At 38.8% G+C, this 20,270-nt stretch overlaps 1 protein-coding gene across 2 annotated transcripts in view; it reads right to left on the reverse strand.

The window, feature by feature from the left end:
* Positions 1 to 13,044: 13,044 nt before the first annotated feature.
* SVEP1 (sushi, von Willebrand factor type A, EGF and pentraxin domain containing 1) overlaps positions 13,045 to 20,270 on the reverse strand; it is a 219,641-nt gene continuing 212,415 nt past the window's right edge. For both annotated transcript variants that reach the window (XM_032240324.1, XM_032240325.1), the window contains exon 48: positions 13,045 to 13,607. In XM_032240324.1, the coding sequence (XP_032096215.1) occupies positions 13,586 to 13,607 (22 nt within the window). In that variant the 3' untranslated portion in view covers positions 13,045 to 13,585. The remainder of the gene's footprint in view (positions 13,608 to 20,270) is intronic.

Raw genomic sequence — 20,270 nt, forward strand, 5'->3', positions numbered from 1 at the left:
GTTCCATAGATTCTCAGTAATTGCTCTTGTGAAGAATGTGGTATTATTGAGAAATGCGTGTGGGTAGCTTCTGCTACTTTTTTGTGGTGTTTACTTTAATCAATTCTTACAGGTTTTTCTAGTTCATCAGTTCTCTGTTGCCCTTACTGACAGGATACACCTTAACTTATAGAAACATAAACCAGCTTGAACACTGCTGGGAAAGTAAAAAGATCCAGGGGACATAATGAAAGGTGGAATGTGTATGATTCAGAAGGGTGAGGATTAGGCATTGTAATTAGGCAGGTCAGGACTTAGGAGGGTGGAGTGACCTCACTTGAAGATGATTTGTGCAAGGAGTGGGTGTGATCAGCATTTCCTCTAGGGAGACAGCAGTTTGTACTGTAACCTTACAAATGCCCAGACAGCCTATAGCTTTCTGTGTGTGTGTGTGTGTGTGTGTGTGTGTGTGTGTGTGTGTGTGTGTGTGTGTTTAAAGTTGGTTGGTTTGCTTCACAAAACTTAAGAGCCCAGAAATATTGCACCCAGGAACACGTATTTTAAGTGGCTTTGCCTGATGATTCTTGCAGCTGGGAACATGAAGCTGCAGTGCAATGTGTCTGCTCTTTTTTTTTTTGTTTGTTTGTATAAATTTATGGAGTACAGTATAATTTTGTTATATGCATAGATTATATGTAGTGATGGAGCTCAAGCCTTTTAGGGTATTCATTACCGGAATAACATACGCTATACCCATTAAGTAATTTATCATCATCCAGTCGCCTCCTGCTCCTCTCCTGAATCTCCCTTGTCTATCAGTCCACATTCTGCATCCGTGGGTGCAAATTATTTAGCTCCCACTTGTAAGTGAGAAAATGTGGTATTTGACTTTCTGTGTCTCAGTTGTTTCAATTAAGATAATGGCCTCCAGTTTCATCCATGTTGCTGCAAAAGACATAATTTCATTCTTTTATATGGCTGAATAGTATTCCACTGTACATTTTCTTTATCCAATCATTTGCTGGTGAACACTTAGGTTGATTCCATATCTTTGCTATTGTGAATAGTGCTGCAATAAATATATGAGTGTAGGTATCTTTTCAAAAACAATGATTTACTTCCCTTTGGGTAGATACCCAGTAGAGGGATTGCTGGATTAAATGGTAGTTCTATTTTTAATTCTTTGAGAAATCTCCATACTGTTTTCTACGGAGGTTGTATTTATTTACATTTTCACTAATGGTATATAAGCATCCCCTTTTCTCTGAATCCTTGCCACCTGATATTTCTTGTCTTTTTCATAATAGCCATTCTGACTGGCTGCTTCTCATTATTTTCAAATTAGTCAATTGCTTTCAGGTTCCATCCAAACCTCCACTTTCAGCCCAGGCCACCTCGAATGGTGGGTTATAAGATAATTAGGTGGGGGGCGCGGGTAGGGGAATAAAGATCCCTGCCTTAAAGTCAGAGTTAGGAGAGAATCACGAGTAATTAAATATGTTCTTAAAAAAAAAATGAGTGTTGCTGCTGCTATGTTGGTTGAGGAAGCATAAAGTGATTCTGCTGTAACTTGGCTGATAAACTTGGGATATTGTAAGTATCCACCTCTTTGGATGTCTCTTACCTGAAGAACCCATAAAGTACAAGGATATACTGTAAAAATGTACAGATAATTTTAATAATTGATTTTTAAAATTCCTTAATTTGATCACAAGCAATATTTTCCTCCTGTGTACACAAATGAGTCAAACTTTATTAACATTTTCTCTTAGTAATAGTGTCTATTTCTATATTAAACTAATCATCATCTTGATCTGAACTCTTCACTAGAGATTCCCAAAGTTGTGTCTAAACAAAACTAAACACACAAGATCTTTACATTTACAGAATAGATGCTAATGCACTTGTCAGGTTAATTAGGGGAATAAAAAATTACATCTACATATGCACACACATTATTGTGGGACTTTTACTTCAATTAATTTTTATGAACATGATTCCTTTTATGAATATGAAAACACATTTACAAATATAAAAATGGAAAAGGAAAATGTGGCACATACATACACACGCAGAGTGGAATACTATTAAGCCATAAAAGGAAGGAAATCCTGCCATTTGCAATAATATGAATGAATCTGAAGGACAATATGCTGCATGAAATAAGCCAGACACAGAGACACACATACTGTATGATTTCACTTATATATGGAATCTAAAATAGGCAAACTCATAGATGTGGAGAATGTAATGGTGGTTGCCAGGAGCTAGAAAGGGGAGCGGTGGGGGAAATGAGTAGATGTTGGTTAGAGTACTAACCTTCAGTTATAAGATGTATAAGTACTGGGAATCCAATCTACATCACGGTGACTATAGTTAATAATACTGTATTGCATACTTAAAACTTGCTAAGAGAATAGATCTTAAATGTCCTCACCACCACCTAACTCCTCCAAAAATGATAACTATGTAGGGTGATGAATATGCTCATTAATTTGATTTTGAGAATCATTTCACAGTGTATGCGTGTATCAAATCATCATATTATACATCTTGAATATATACAATTGTTGTCAATTATACCTCAATAAAGCTGGAAAAAATAAAATGGGCCAAAAATTATAATGCCAACTTACACTCTCACTATCAAAGCATAAAATTTTCCGTTTCATCCTACATTTGCTAGCATTAGTTATTAACATTAAAAGTAAGTCTCTGCTAATCTGAAAAGCAAAACGGTTTCCACTGTTTGAATCTGTGTACTTTGTGAGGTGGAACAGTTCATCACATACATACAAAAACAAGTTTTTTGGGCTTCTTTGGTGGGTTGTCTGTGTGTTCTTTAGTTTCATTAAGTCTTTTTTCCCATGTATATGATAAAGGCAGTATAAGAAAAACATGATTTCTTGGTCTCTTATAAGAAATTTGGCAACATTTTGATTACGATTTTTTGAATGGCCTCTTGAACTCTCAATTTACTTATGCTGTCCAATCTGCTCAGCATCCCACTATGATTTTACTTCTAGGTTTTTTAAATCCTTCAAATGTTTGAGAAAATTAACTCTAAACACAATTTTATGGTTTTCATATCAATATTTACTTCACAATCCACCTTCAATTTATTTTTATATGGTAAGAATTCAAACAAAAATATTTTCAAATTTTTACTAATTGTCTAATACCAGTCACTTGATATTTTTCTCTCTTGTTTTCTAATACTTCATAATAAAAATTTCACTGACTATTGAGGCTTTATTTTTTTGTGTGTGTGGAAGGCTTTCTTGATCACTTATGAGGTTTGTGGTTTGTTTGTTTGTTTTGAGACAAAATCTCACTCTGTCACCCAGGCTGGAGTGCAATGGCACGATCTTGGCTCAACCTCTGCCTGCTGGGTTCAAGCAATTCTTCTGTCTCAGCCTCCTGAGTAGCTGTGATTTCAGGTGTGCACCACTATGCCTGGCTAATTTTTTGTATTTTCAGTATAGACAGGGTTTCACCATGTTGGCCAGGCTGGTCTTGAACTCCTGACCTCAAGTGAACCACCCACCTCAGCCTCCCAAAGTGCTATGATTACAGGCATGAGCCACTGTGCCCTGCCACTTATGAGTTTTAAAATAAAATATTTGAATTTATATAAATAGATTATCACATTGATGCTTTTGTGATTCTTGATCCAGCATATACTATTTTAATTACTGTAGGTTTTTATTGTTTTAACTTTTAAAAAGAAGATACTTTTCTTTTTCTCTAAAATATTTTAATTTTCCATTTTGCTTTTGTTTGTAATAAACATTAGAATAAATAGTTTGGTCATAGTCCCCACAAAAACCCAATATGGCAAATAGAATTGAAACTATATGAAGCCTGTAACTTCATTTGGAAAAAAATCACATCTTTAGGACATAGTTTTCTCATCCAAGAAACGGCATGCTTCTCCACAAGCTGAGCATTGGTAAATGTTTATAGGTATAATTTTTTTTTTTTTTTTTTTTTTTTTTTTTTTTACTTTTGTGTCTGATTTTTAAATTTTACTTTAGGTTCTGGAGTACATGTGCAGATCATGCAGGATTGTTGCATAGGTATACACATGGCAATGTGGTTTTCTACCTCCATCCCCCCATAGCTATAATTTTCTAATTTTCTTCCTTAAGACTGCATTTCTTATTTGTATAATACATATGTATATATTTACTGATATTGTGAGTTAATTTTTACTACATTTGCTACTTATAATTAATATGCAGGGAAGTTTTTTTTTGTATATTTATCTGGTTCTCATCCAGTTTACTGGACTCAGTGCTTCTAATGGATTTTAATGCCTTTGAGTTTTCATCTTACAAAATATATTATTCTATCTCCTGCCAAAATGAAACTGACAATTTTCTCATTTTTATACTCTTTATTTATTTTATGTTTTATTGCTCTGGCTAGAACTGAAGAATAATGCTCAAGGTGAATGGGAATAGCTATTTGCTTTGTTTTTGATTTAAAAGTGAGGCATGTAGTGGTTCATAATAGGATTGATTATAAGTGAATCAGATAAACTTTAGTATGCTGAACACTTGCTACTTTTTTTGAAATTTAAGAATGCGTTGAATTTTATCAAATTCCTTTTCAAAATTTTTTGCTCTTATGCATTTCATATTGTATCATTGTAAAATACCATCTGCCTGTCAAGTATTGTTTTAAAAAATTAGATTTGCTATATATCACCTAGTGTTAGATATAGGTAAAAAATGTAGAAACAGTGGAGTAGGAAGTTGATGAGTTTTCAGAGTAAGTCAGACTTGGGTTCATTTAGCTTTGCTGTTTATTTTAGATCAGCTATTCAGAGTTTCACTTTCCTCATCTATAAAATAAAGATAATAATACATAATATAATTGTTGTGAGGATTCAAAGAACGAATGTCTTTACAAAACCTGCAATGTGTAGCACATATTAGTTGTTTAAAAACTGATTTGAAAGCTAAAGTGTATGATTGATTTATAGTTTATTTTCATCTTTGTTAGGTTTTTGCATCCAAGTGATTTTTGGTGATTATCTGGTAAATATTACTCAATGTTCATCATCTTTTTCAGCTTGTGGGATAGTTTATACCACATTGGGAATGGCTTCTCCTTCAAAAATTTACTAGAAGATATATCTAGTATGAAAGATTTTTAAAATTTCTGTTTTCCTACACTGGGTCTTCTGTGCATAGTATGGAAGATTTTAAAATAATATTCTTCAACTATTTTTAGTATTATTATCTGTGACTCACATTTCTAAATATGTATTATTTTCACATGTCACTTGTATGGCACTTTACTTCCTTACATTCTCTGCATGCCAGGACTACTTTGACTTATTGTGAAAATATAAACCTTTCAACCTATTCAAAGTAACCCAATACAAACTCCACTATGAAGGTGTATTTATTTAGTAGGTACTTTCAGAACTGAGAGTTGTTTTTTTAAATTTTATTTTCCATTATACAGTACTTTAAGTTCTGGGGTACATGTACAGAACATGTAGTTTTGTTACATAGGTATACATGTTCAATGGTGGTTTGCTGCAACCATCACCCCGTCATCTACATTAGGTATTTCTCCTAATGCTATCCCTCCCCTAGCCCTTCACCCCACAACGGGCCCCAGTGTGTGATGTTCCTCTTCCTGTGTCCATGTGTTCTCATAGTTCAACTCCCACTTAGGAGTGAGAATATACAGTGTTTGGTTTTCTGTTCTTGTGTCAGTTTGCTGAGAATGATGGTTTCCAGCTTTATCCATGTCCCTGCAAAGGACACGAAATCATCCTTTTTTATGGCCACACATAGTATTCTATGGTGTACATGTGCCACATATTCTTTATTCAGTCTATCATTGATGGGCATTTGGGTTGGTTTCAAGTCTTTGCTATTGTAAACAGTGCTACAATAAACATATGTGTGCATGTGTCTTTATAATAGAATAATTTATAATCCTTTGGGTACATACCCAGTAATGGGATTGTTGGGTCAAATGGTATTTCTATTTCTAGATCCTTGAGGAAACACCACACTGTCTTCCACAATAGTTGAACTAATTTACACTCCCACCAACAGTGTAAAAGCATTCCTATTTCTCCACATCCTCTCCAGCATCTGTTGTCTCCTGATTTTTATTTTTTATTGTACTTTAGGTTCTAGGGTACATGTGCAGATCATGCAGAATTGTTGCTTAGGTACATGCATGGCAATGTGGTTTGTTGCCTCCATCCCCCCATCACCTTTATCTGGCATTTCTCCCCATGTTATCCCTCCCCAACATTCCCCCCCACCACTGTGCCTCCCTTGTCCCCCAGCAGACCCCAGTGTATGATGCTCCCCTCCCTGTGTCTATGTGTTCTCATTGTTCAACACCTGCCTATGAGTGAGAACACTTGGTGGTTGATTTTCTGTTCTTATGTCAGTTTGCTGAGAATGATGGTTTCCAGATTCATCCATGTCCCTACAAAGGACACGAACTCATCATTTTATGGCTGCATAGTATTCCATGGTATATATGTGCCACATTTTCCTTGTCCAGTCTATCATCGATGGGCATTTGGGTTGGTTCCATGTTTTTGCTATTATAAACAGTACCACAATGAACATACATATGCATGTCTTTAAAATAGAATGATTTATAATCCTTTGGGTATATACTCAGTAAGGTGATTGCTGGACCAAATGGAATTTCTATTTCTAGGTCCTTGTCTTCTTTTGAAAAGTGTCTGTTCATATCCTTCACCCACTCTTGGATGGGTATGTTTTTTTTTTTTTCTTGTAAATGTGTTTTCGTTTTTTGTAGATTCTGGATAATAGCCATTTGTCATATGGGTAGATCGCAAAAATTTTTCCCATTCTGTTGGTTGCCAGTTTACTCCAATGATTGTTTATTTTGCTGTGCAGAAGCTCTGGGGTTTAATTAGGTCCCATTTGTCTATTTTGGCTTTTGTTGCCAATACTTTTAGTGTTTTAGTCATGAAGTCCTTGCCTATGCCTGTGTCCTGAATGGTTTTACCTAGGTTTCCTTCTAGTGTTTTTATGGTGTTAGGTTTTATGTTTAACTCTTTAATCCATCTGGAGTTAATTTTAGGGTAAGGTGTCAGGAAGGGGTCCAGTTTCTGTTTTCTGCACATGGCTAGCCAGTTTTCCCAACACCATTTATTAAACAGGGAATCATTTCCCCATTGCTTGTTTTTGTCAGGTTTGTCAAAGATCAGATGGTTGTAGATGTGTGGCATTGCCTCTGAGGTCTCTGTTCTGTTTCATTAGTCTATATCTCTGTTTTGGTACCAGTACCATGCTGTTTTGATTACTACAGTCTTGTAGTATAGTTTGAAGTAGATAGTGTGATGCCTCTAGCTTTGTTCTTTTTGCTTAGGATTGTCTTGACTATGTGGGCTCTCTTTTGGTTCCATATAAAGTTTAAGATGTTTTTTTTCTAGCTCTGTGAAGAAAGTCAATGGGAACTTGATGGGTTAGTACTGAATGTATAAATTACTTTGGGTGGTATGGCCATTTTCACAATATTGATTCTTCCTAACCATGAGCATGGAATGTTTTTTCATCTGTTTGTGTCCTCTCTTATTTCCTGGAGTAGCGGTTTGTAGTTCTCCTTGAAGAGGTCCTTTACATCCTTTGTTAGTTGTATTCCTAGGTATTTTGTTCTCTTGGTAGCAATTGTGAATGGGAGTTCACCCATGATTTGGCTGTTTGTCTGTTATTGGTGTATAGGAATGCTTGTGATTTTGCACATTGACTTTGTATCCTGAGACTTTGCTGAAGTTGCTTATCAGCTTGAGGAGATTTTGGACTGAGATGATGGGGTCTTATGAATATACAATCATGTTGTCTGCAAATAGAGACAATTTGATTTCCTCTTTTCCTATTTGAATACCTCTTATTTCTTGCCTGATTTCCCTGGCCAGAACTTCCCATACTATGTTCAATAGGAGTGGTAAGGGAGGGCATCCTTGTCTTGTACTGGTTTACAAAGAGAATGCTTCCAGTTTTTGTCCATTCAGTATGATATTGACTGTGGGTTTGTCATAAATAGCTCTCATTATATTGAGATACGTTTCATCAGTACTTAGTTTATTGAGAGTTTTTAGCATAAAGGGGTGTTGAATTTTGTCTAAGGCCTTCTCTGCATCTATTGAGAGAATCATGTGGTTTTCATTTTTGGTTCTGTTTATGTGATGGATTATATTTATAGATTTTTGTATGTTGAACCAGCCTTGCATCTCAGGGATGAAGCTGACTTGACCATAGTGGATAAGCTTTTTGATGTGCGGTTGGATTCGGTTTGCCAGTATTTTATTGAGGATACTTGCATCAATGTTCATCATGAATATTGGCCTGAAAGTTTATTTTTCAGTTGTGTCTCTGCCATATTTTGGTATCAGGATGATGTTGGTCTCATAAAATGAGTAAGGGAGGCTTCCCTGTTTTTCTATTGTTTGGAATAGTTTCAGAAGGAATGGTAGTAGCTCCTCTTTATACCTCTGGTAGAATTTGGCTGTGAACCTGTCTGGTCCTGAACTTTTTTTGGTTGGTAGCCTATCAATTTCTGCTTCAATTTCAGACCTTGTTATTGGTCTATTTGGGGATTTGATTTCTTCCTGGTTTAGTCTCAGGAGGGTGTAAGTGTCCAGGAATTTATTAATTTCTTCTAGATTTATGGGTTTATTTGCATAGTATCCCTCCAATTTGATTGCACTGTCATCTGAGAGACTGTTATGATTTCCATTCTTTTGCATATGCTGAAGAGTGTTTTACTTCCAATTATGTAGTCAATTTTAGAATAAGTGCAATGTACTCAGAAGAATGTATTTTCTGTGGATTTTGGGTGGAGAGTTTTATATCTGTCTATTAGGTCTGCTTGATTCAGATCTGAGTTCAAGTCCTGGATACCTTTGTTAATTTTCTGTCTCATTGCTCTATGTGGGGTGTTAAAGTCTCCCACTCTTATTGTGTGGGAGTCTAAGTCTCTTTGCAGGTCATTAAGAACTTTTGCTTTAAGTATCTCGGTGTCCCTGTAATTGGTGCATATATATTTAGGGTAGTTAGCTTTCCTTGTTGCAATGATCTGTTTATCATTATGTAATGCCCTTGTCTCTTTTGGTCTTTGTTGGTTTAAAGTCTGTTTTATCAGAGACTAGCATTGTGACCTCTGCTTTTTTTTGCTTTCCATTTGCTTGGTAACTCTTCCTCCATCCCTTTATTTTGAGCCTATGTGTGTCCTTGCATGTGAGATCTCCTGAATACAGCATATTGATGGGTCTTGACTCTTTAGCCATTTTGCTAGTTTGTGTCTTTTAATTGGGGCATTTAGCCCATTTACATTTAAGGTTAATATTGTTATGTGTGAATTTGACCCAGCATTTTTATGCTAGCTAGTTGTTTTGCCCGTTAGTTGATGCAGTTTCTTCATAGTGTCAATGGTCTTTACAATTTGGTATGTTTTTGCAGTGGCTGGTACTGGTTGTTCCTTCCATGTTTAGTGCTTCCTTCAGGAGCTTTTGTGAAGCAGGCCTGGTGGTAACAAAATCTTTCAGCATTTGCTTGTCCATAAAGGATTTCATTTCTCCTTCACTTATGCAGCTTAGTTTGGTAGGATATGAAATTCTGGGTTGAAAATTCTTTTCTTTAAGGATATTGAATATTGGCCCCCAATCTCTTGGCTTGTAGGGTTTCTACCAAGAGATCTGCTGTGAGTCTGATGTACTTCCCTTTGTGGGTAACCCAACCTTTCTCTCTGGCTGCCCTTAGCATTTTTTTCTTCATTTCAACCCTGGTAAATCTGATGATGATGTGTCTTGGGGTTGCTCTTCTTGTGGAGTATCTTTGTGGTGTTCTCTGTATTTTCTGAATTTGAATGTTGGTCTCCTTGCTATGTTGGGGAAGTTCTCCTGGATATTATCCTGAAGAGTGTTTTACAACTTGGTTTCATTCTCCCCATCACTTTCAGATATACCTATAAAATGTAGATTTGGTCTTTTCATATAATCCCATATTTCTTGGAGGCTTTATTCACTTCTTTTCACTCTTTTCTTTCTAATCTTGCCTTCTCACTTTATTTCACTGTGTTGATCTTCAATCTCTAATATCCTTTCTTCCGCTTGATCAATTCAGCTATGGAAACTTGCATATGCTTCACAAAGTTTTTGTGCTGTTGTTTTTCAGCTCCATCAAGTCATTTATGTTCTTCTCTATGCTGGTTATTCTAGTTAGCATTTCATCTAACCTTGTTTCAAGGTTCTTAGCTCCTTGCATCGGGTTAGAACATGCTCCTTTAGCTCAGAGAAATTTGGTATTACTCACCTTCTGAAGACTGCTTCTGTGAATTCATCAAACTCATTCTTCATCTAGTTTTGTTCCCTTGCTGGTGAGTTGTGATCCCTTGAAGGAGAAGCAGCATTCTGGTTTATGGAGATTGTGGCCTTTTTGCACTGGTTTCTTCCTATCTTTGTGGATTTATCTACCTTTGGCTTTTGAAGTTGGTGAACTTTGGATGGGGTCTCTGAGTGGACATCCTTTCTGTTGATGTTGAAACTACTTCTTTTTGTTAGTTTTCCTTCTAACAGTCAGGGCCCTCTGTTGCAGATCTGCTGGAGTTTGCTGGAGGTCCACTCTAGACCCTGCTTGCCTGGGAATCACCAGCAGGCGTTGCAGAACAGCAAGGATTGCTGCCTGTTCTTTCCTCTGATAGCTTCATTCCAGAAGGGTGCCTGCCAGATGCCAGCCAGAGCTCTCTTGTATGAGGTGTCTGTCAGCCCCTGCTGGGAGGTGTGTCCCAGTCAGGATACACGTGTGTCAGGGAACCATTTAAGGAAGCATTCTTTCCCTTATCAGAGCTCAGATGCTGTTCTGGGAGATTGGTTGCTCCTTTCAGAGCTTTTGGGTAAGGACATCTAAGTCTGCTGAAGCTGTACCCACAGCCGCCCCCTTTTTCAGGTTCTCTGTCCCAGGAAGGTGGGGGCTTTATTTATAAGTCCCTGACAGGCTGCTTCCTTTTTACAGAGATGCCCTGCCCTGTGAGGAAGGAGTCTAGTGACACAGTCTGCCTGCAGTGGCCTTGCTGAGCTGCTGTGGGCTTTGCCCAGTTGCTGTGTAAACTTCTGGGTGACTTTGTTTACACAGGCGAGGTTAAGGCCACCTACCTGAGCCTCAGCAATGGCAGAGGCTTCTCCCCGCATCAAGCTCTAATGTCTCAAGTTAAGCTCAGACTAGTGTGCTGGCTGCAAGAATTTTCAAGCCAGTGAATCTTAGCTTGCTGGTCTTCATGGGGTGGGACGGATCACTTGGCTCTCTGGCTTCAGCTCCCTTGTTCAGGGCAATGAGTAGTTCTGTCTCAGTGGCATTCCAGGCTCCACTGGGGTATGAAAGAAAAAAAAAAAACTGCTGCAGTTAGCTTAGTGTCTTCCCAAATGGCTACCCAGTTTGTGCTGGCAACCCAGAGCCCTGCTGTTTTAGGCCCCAGAGGGAATCTCCTGGTCTGAAGGTTGTGAAGACCATGGGAAAAGTGCTGTATCTGAGCCAGAGTGCAAGAGTGCCTGGAAAAGTCCCTAATGACTTCCCTTGGCTAGGAGAGGGAGTTTCCTTGCCCCTTGCGCTTCCAGGTGAGGCAACGCCCCACCCTGCTTCAGCTCGCCCTCCTTGTCCTGCATTTAACTGTCTATCCAGTTCCAATGAGATGAACCAGGTACCTCAGTTGGAAATGTGGAGATCACTCGCTTTCTGCGTCACCGTCACTGGGACCTGTGCACAGGAGCTGTTCCTATTTAGCCATCTTGCTGGAAAATCGCCGAGTGATGTTTTCAGTTGCTTTCCTTAGCTTAAATTTTTCTGGTACTATGTTTTTTTTTACTCAGGTTTTGGGCTGTGTTTATTTTCCCTCTCCTTTCCTCTTACCTCTCTTCTGCCCTCTCCCCCTACCCTCTCCCCTCTCTTCGCCCCCTGCCCTCTCCTTTCCACTCCTGTCCTTCCATCTCAGCTCACTGCAGCCTCAACCTATCAGGTTTAAGCAATCCTCCTGCCTCAGCTTGCCCCCCACAACCCCCAAGTAGCTGGAACTACAGGCATACACCACAATGCCCAGCTAATTTTTTTTGTTTGTTTGTTTGTTTTTTGGTAGAGATGAGGTTTCTCCATGTTGATCAGGCTTGTCTTGAACTACTGAGCTCAAGATATCTGCCTGCCTTGGCCTTCCAAAGTGCTAGGATTATAGGTCTGAGCCATTGCATCTGGACTTTTTCGCTGTATTTTTATGTCTTATGATTATAAATGACAAAGATCAACATGGTTTAGAAGTTAATGGACTATGAGTAAGCTTATTAAAAGGTGGACTCATAAGCATGTAAGACTGGTCATGAAAGTGAATGTAAAGAGAAAGAAGTAGAAGTCAATGGCTGAGGGATGCCTACAGCAGTGAAGAGAACCACTAGGAGAATCAAGATCTTTTTCATCCTTTCTGCCTTCCTCCACGATGCTACATTGCACCCTGAGGCCTATGTGGGGGCAGTTTTCCCAGAGGATGGAGGCAAGTTGATTGTGAGTTTCCTATTTTAAAACAAAATTTAGAGTTTGACCTTATATTCTGAAGTCTGGGGAAGTCTTCATCTTGGTACAGGTATTGTGATAGAGCAAGCTGACAATGAGGACTGAGGGGGCAGCTCAGCTTTCTCTTAGGCAACTCCGATTCTTTTTCACAGGTGGGACCAGGAGCACAACTCTGGGGAACATTTTACATTTGCCTTTTTCCTTCTCTTTCCCTGTCTTCCCCTTCCTATCTCCTTTCTCCCAAAATAGTGAATTGTGGGATTACCAGTCCAGGTATCAGCTCTCTGTTAAGCTTCCAGTCCTTGCATTTCTGATTCCAGACATAAGAAAGAAGGGGAGCACTTTCATTGTGAACCAAGCTCACTATGCTTTTTCCCCACATCCATGTAGTTAATGCCTACAGCTTTTCAAATGTTGAGAAAAGAATTAGCCAGGCTACCATAAGTACCAGTACATAATTGTGTGGTGGAGGGTACGAGGTCCAACAGTTACTCTCTGATTAAATGAAAGAAAAAACTTTTATTATTATACATATTGCAAAGAATATGGAACCAGAACGAAAGGGTCCCCTTTATTGTAAGGGGTCTCCTATGTTGTATCAGTAGCACAGATGAAAGATCATGAGTCCTCTCTGTAATTCCCTGGCCACCTCATAAAATGGTACTATCCAGCAAAATATTATTTAGTAGCAAAATATATTTTAATTATAAAACGATTTTAAGTAACTGAATAAAAATGTGTACCAGGAACTTTCCCAACAGACAGGAGAATATGTACATTTTGTGAGGGTAGAGCAGCATCTATTTAATATAATTTTTATATAGAAAATACAGGCATATTTGAAAATGAAAACATGTAAGAAAGTATGTCACAAGGAATAACAAAATATATCACAAAATAAAAAAGTAGCCCGACGTAAGAAGATTACTAAACAACACCCAGCACCATGTTGGACTTTCTGTGCATAAGTTCCAGGATGCCCAGGCACTACCGAGGAGAGATGATCCTGCTTTTGGGAGAGCCAGTTGGTTGTGCAGTGGTTAAAACCCAGTCCTCCTTTTCCTGGAAAAAAAGAAAAGCAGCCAAATAGATTGAAAAGAAAAAACTGAACTGAAGAGCTAACATCTCTTTGGGGTTTGATTGAAACAGGATTGAAAGTCCCAGATATCGGGTATTATCTGTGATGTTTATAGGGAATGAGGGTCATTCTTTGAAATAACTAAGAGGCATGGGAAACAAGTGCTAACTTATGGAAAGATCTGAGCAGCATTGGACCTGAGCTTTAGTCTTGATTCTGCCACTAGTTTTTTATCTTACAATCCTCTCTTCTGTAAAATGAGAGGTTTGGAGCTAATGAACCTAAAGGTCTCTTAGTCCACTAACCATCTATGGTTTTTAGTTACAGTATTTGCTTAGGATCAGCTTTCTGAAGATGTGCACAGAGGTCAGAGGAAACACAATTTCTTTCTCAACAACTGAATTATCTGGGAACAAGGCCAGGTCCGTCTTATTTGTCAGTAGAGAAGGTTACATGCTGAGGGATTTAATGGATGCCACAAGGCATTTCTCTACCAGTTTGACACTCATGTCAGGGAATTGCTCCATCTGTTAACAAGCCTTTACTGAGCACTGATTTTTGTACCTGTACAAGACACTAGGCATACTTTTTAAAAAAATTATACTTTAAGTTCTGGGGTACATGTGCAGAGCATGCAGGTTTGTTACACAGGTATACGTGTGCCATGGTGGTTTGCTGAATCCGTCACCCCATCGTCTACATTAGTTATTTCTCCTAATGCTATCTCTCCCCAATCCCCCCATCTCTGCTATCCCTCCCCTAGCCCCCTCCACCCCTTGACAGGCCCCAGTGTATGATGTTCCCCTCCCTGTGTCCATGTGTTCTCATTGTTCAGCACCCACTTATGAGTGAGAACATGCAGTGTTTGGGTTTCTGTTCTTGTGTCAGTTTGGTGAGAATGATGGTTTCCAGCTTTACCCATGTCCCTGCAAAGGACATGAACTTAACCTTTTAGTATTCCATGGTGTATATGTGCCACATATTCTTTATCCAGTCTATCATTGATGGGCATTTGGGTTGGTTCCAAGTCTTTGCTATTGTGAAAAGTGCCGCAATAAACATGTGTGCGTGTGTCTTTATAATAGAATGACTTATAATCCTTTGGGTATATACCCAGTAATGGGATTGCTGGGTCAAATGGTATTTCTATTTCTAGATCCTTGAGGAAACACCATACTGTCTTCCACAATAGTTGAACTAATTTACCCTCCCACCAACAGTGTAAAAGCATTCCTATTTCTCCACATCCTCTCCAGCATCTATTGTCTCCTGATTTTTTAGCGATCACCATTCTAACTGTCATCAGGTAGTATCTTAATGTGGCTTTGATTTGCATTTCTCTAATGACCAGTGATGAACTTTTTAAAATGTTTCTTGGCATAAATGTCTTCTTTTGAGAAATGTCTGTTCATATCCTTTGCCCACTTTTATATGAAGTTGTTTTTTTCTTGTAAATTTGTTTAAATTCTCTGTAGATTCTGGATATTAGCTCTTTGTCAGGGGGAAATTGCAAAATTTTTTTCCCATTCTGTTGATTGCCAGTTCACTCTAATGACAGAAAAGCTCTTTAGTTTAATTAGATCCCATATGTCTATTTTGGCTTTTGTTGCCATTGCTTTTGGAGTTTTAGTGATGAAGTCCTTGCTCATGCCTATATCCTGAATGGTATTGCGTAAGGTTTTCTTCTAGGGTTTTTATGGTGTTAGGTCTTATGTTTAAATCTTTAATCGATCTGGAGTTAAATTTTGTATAAGGTGTAAGGAAGCGATCCAGTTTCAGCTTTCTGCATATGGCCAGTCAGTTTTCCCAGCACTATTTATTAAATAGGGAATCCTTTCCCCATTGCTTGTTTTTGTCAGGTTTGTCAAAGATCAGATGGTTGTAGATGTGCGGCATTATTTCTGAGGCCTCTGTTCTGTTCCATTGGTCTATATCTCTGCTTTGGTATCAGTACCATGCTGTTTTGATTACTGTAGTCTTGTAGTATAGTTTGAAGTCAGGTAGCATGATGCCTCCAGCTTTTTTTTTGTTAGGATTGTCTTGGCTATGCAGGCTCTTTTTTGGTCCCATATGAAGTTTAAGGTGTTTTTTTCCATTTCTCTGAAGAAAGTCAATGGTAGCTTGATAGGGATAGCATTGAATCTATAAATTACTTTGGGCAGTATGGCCTTTTTCACAATATTGACTCTCCCTAACCATGAGCATGGAATATTTTTCATTTGTTTGTGTCCTCTTATTTCCTTGAGCAGTGGTTCTTAGTTCTCCTTAAAGAAGTCCTTCATATCTCTTGCTATTTGTATTCCTAGATATTTTATTCTCTTTGTAGTGACTGTGAATGAGAGTTCACTCATGATTTGGCTGTTTGTCTGTTATTGGTGTATAGGAATTCTTGTGATTTTTGCACATTGATTTTGTATCCTGAGACTTGGCTAAAGTTGCTTATCAGCTTGAGGAGATTTTGGGTTGAGACGATGGGGTCTTCTAAATACACAATCATGTTGTCTGCAAATAGAGACAATTTGATTTTCTTTTTTCCTATCTGAATACCCTTTATTTCTTTTTCTTGCCTGATTGCCCTGGCCAGAACTTCCAATGCTATGTTCAATAAGAGTGGTGAGAGAGGGCATCCTTGTCTTGTGCCAGATTTAAAAGGGAATGCTTCCTGTTTTTGCCCTTTCAGTATGATCTTGGCTGTGGGTTTGTCATAAATAGGTCTTATTATTTTGAGATATGTTCCATTGATACCTAGTTTATGGAGGGTTTTTAGCATAAAAGGCTGTTGAATTTTGTCTAAGGCCTTTTCTGCATCTATTGAGAGAATCATGTAGTTTTTGTTTTTGGTTCTGTTTATGTGGTGAATTATGTTTATAGATTTGTATATGTTGAACCAGCCTTGCATCTCAGGGATGAAGGCGACTTGATCTTGGTGGATAAGCTTTTTGCTGTGCTGCTGGATTCAGTTTGCCAGCATTTTATTGAGGATTTTCACATCAATGTTCATCATGGATATTTTCATTTTTAGTTGTGTCTCTGTTGGGTTTTGGTATCAGGATGATGTTGGTGTCATAAGATGAGTAAGGGAGGATTCCCTCTTTTTGTATTGTTTGGAATAGTTTCAAAAGGAATGGTACCAGCTCCTCTTTATGCCTCTGGTAGAATTTGGCTGTGAACCCATCTGGTCCTGAACTTTTTTGATTGGTAGAATATTAATTGCTGCTTCAATTTCAGACCTTGTTATTGGTCTATTCAGTGGATTTGACTTCTTCCTGGTTTAGTCTCAGGAGGGTGTAAATGTCCAGGAATTTAACCATTTCTTCTAGATTTATTAGTTTATTTGCATAGAAGTGTTTATAGTATTCTCTGGAGTAGTTTGTATTTCTGTGGGATTGGTGGTGGTATCTCCTTTATCATTTTTTTATTGTATCTGTTTGATTCTTCTCTCTTTTCTTCTTTATTAGTCTGGCTTGTGATCTATTTTGCTAACATTTTCAAAAAACCAGCTCTTGGATTCATTGATTTTTTGAACGGGTTTTTTGTGTCTCTATCTCCTTCAGTTCTGCTCTTATCTTAGTTGTTTCTTGTCTTCTGCTAGCTTTTGAATTTGTTTGATCTTGCTCTTCTAGTTCTTTTAATCATAGCATTAGGGTATTGATTTTAGATCTTTCCTTCTCTCTCTTGTGGGCATTTAGTGCTATAAATTTCCCTCCACACACTGCTTTAAATGTGTCCCAGAGATTCTGGTAAGTTGTGTTTTTGTTCTCATTGATTTCAAAGAACATCTTTATTTCTGTCTTCATTTCATTATTTATCCAGTAGTGGTTCAGAGCAGGTTGTTCAGTTTCCATGTAGTTGTGTGGTTTTGAGTGAGTTTCTTAATCCTGAGTTCTAATTTGATTACACTGTGATCTGAGAGATTGTTATGATTTCTGTTTTTTGCATTTGCTGAGAAGTGTTTTACTTCCAATTACGTGGTCAATTTTAGAATAAGTGAGATGTGGTGCTGAGAAGAACATATATTCTGTGATTTGGGGTGGAGAGTTGTGTAGATGTCTGTTAGGTCCACTTGGTCCAGATCTGAGTTCAAGTCCTGGATATCCTTGTTAGTTATCTTTCTCACTGATCTGTCTAACATTGGCAGTGGGGTGTTAAACTCTCCCACTATTATTGTGTGGGAGTCTAAGTCTCTTTGTAGGTCATTAAGAACTTTTGCTTTATGTATTTGGGTGCTCCTGTATTGGGTGCATACATATTTAGGATAGTTAGCTCTTGTTGCACTGATCCCTTTCCCATTATGTAATGCCCTTCTTTGTCCTTCTTGATTTTTTTTAGTTCAAAGTCTGTTTCATCAGAGACTAGGATTGCAACCCCTGCTTTTTTATGCTCTCCATTTGCTTGGTAAATCTTCCTTTATCCCTTTATTTTGAGTCTATGTGTGTCCGTGCATGTGAGATCGGTCTCCTGAATACAGCACACCCATGGGTATTGATTCTTTATCCAGGTTGCCAGTCTGTGTCTTTTGATTGGGGCATTTAGCCCATTTACATTTAAGGTTAATATTGTTATGTGTGAATTTGATTCTGCCATTTTGATGCTAGCTGGTTGTTTTGCTTGTTAGTTTCTTCATAGTGTTGACGGTCTTTACAATTTGGTTTGTTTTTACAGTGGCTGGTACTAGTTGTTCCCTTCCATATTTAGCACTTCCTTCAGGAGCTCTTGTAAGGCAGGCCTGGTGATGACAAATCTTTTAGCATTTGCTTGTCCATAAAGGATTTTATTTCTCCTTCACTTATGCAACTTAGTTTGGCAGGATATGAAATTCTGGGTTGAAAATTCTTTATGGATGTTGAATATTTGTCCCTACTCTCTTCTGGCTTGTAGGGTTTCTGCCAGGAGATCTGCTGTGGGTCTGATGGGCTTTCCTTTGTGGGTAACCCAATGTTTCTCTCTGGCTGCCCTTAGCATTTTTTCCTTCATTTCAACCCTGGTGAATCTGATGATTTGTCTTGGGATTGCACTTCTCGCGGAGTATCTTTGTGGTGTTCTCTGTATTTCCAGAATTCGAACGTTGGCCTGCCTTGCTAGGTTGGGGAAATTCTGCTGGATAACATCCTGAAGAGTATTTTCCAACTTGGTTTCATTCTACCCGTCACTTTCAGGTACACTGATCAAATGTAGTTTTGGTCTTTTCAATAATCCTGTATTTCTTAGAGGCTTTATTCATTTCTTTTCACTCTTTTTTTCCTCTAATCTTGCCTTCTCACTTTATTTCATTGAGTTGATCTTCAATCTCTGACATCCTTTCTTTCACTTGATCAATTCAGCTATGGAAACTTGTGTATGTTTCACAAAGTTCTTGTGCTGTGTTTTTCAGCTCCATCAAGTCATTTATGTTCTTCATGCTGGTTATTCTAGTTAGCATTTCATCTCACCTTGTTTCAAGGTTCTTAGCTTCCTTGCATTGGGTTAGAACATGCTCTTTAAGCTTGCAGAAATTTGTTATTACCCACCTTCTGAAGCCTGCTTCTGTCAATTCATCAAACTCATTCTCTGTCCAGTTTTGTCCTCTTTTTGGTGAGGAGTTGTGATCCATTGGAGAAGAGGTATTCTTGTTTTTGGAGATTTCAGCCTTTTTGCACTGGTTTCTTCCCATCTTTGTGGATTTATCTACCTTTGGTCTTTGAAATTGGTGACCTTTGCATGGGGTCTCTGAGTGGATGACCTGTTGATATTAAGACTACTTCTCTTTGTTTGTTTGTTCTACTTCTAACAGTCAGGGCCCTCTGTTGCAGATCTGCTGGAGATCCACTCTAGACACTGCTTGCCTGGGAATCACCAGCAGGGGTTGCAGAACAGCAAAGATTTCTGCCTGTTTCTTCCTCTGGTAGCTTCGTCCCCAAAGGGTGCCCACCAGATGCCAGTCAAAGCTCTCTTGTATGAGGTGTCTGTCAGCCCCTGCTGGGAGGTATCTCCTAGTCTGGATACACAGGGGTCAGGGAGCCACTTGAGGAGGCAGTCTGTCCATTATCAGAGCTTGAGCACTGTGCTGGGAGATCTGTTGCTCACCTCAGAACTGCTGGGCAGGGATGTTTGTCTGTTGAAGCTGGACCCACAACCACCCCTTTTCCCAGGTACTCTGTCCCAGGAAGGTAGGGGCTTTATTTATAAGTCCCTGATGGGCTGCTCCCCTTTTTTTAGAGATGCCCTGCCCCGCAAGGTGGGAGTCTAGTGACAGTCTGCCTGCAGTGGCCTTGCTGAGCTGCTGTGGGCTTTGCCCAGTCACTGTGTAAACTTCTGGGTGACTCTGTTTACACAGGCGAGGTTAAAAATGCCTACCTGAGCCTCAGCAATGGCAGATGCCCCTCCCTCCATAGAGCTTGCAAGTCCCAGGTCGAGCTGAGACTGCTGTGCTGGCTGCGAACATTTCAAGCCAGTGCTTGCTGGTCTTTGTGGGGGTGGGACCCACCTAGCTAGATCACTTGGCCCTCTGGCTTCAGCCCCCTTTTTCACGGGAATTAGTGGTTCTGTCTCGCTGGCATTCCAGGCGCCACTGGGGTATAAAAAAAATTGCTGCAGCTTGCTCCATGTCTTTTCAAATGGTTGCCTAGTTTTATGCTGGAAAACTGGGGCACTGGTGTCATAGGAACTGG

This window comes from Sapajus apella, unplaced genomic scaffold (assembly GCF_009761245.1).
Source record: "Sapajus apella isolate SASKATOON/1434 unplaced genomic scaffold, GSC_monkey_1.0 scaffold46, whole genome shotgun sequence".
Lineage (NCBI taxonomy): Eukaryota > Metazoa > Chordata > Mammalia > Primates > Cebidae > Sapajus > Sapajus apella.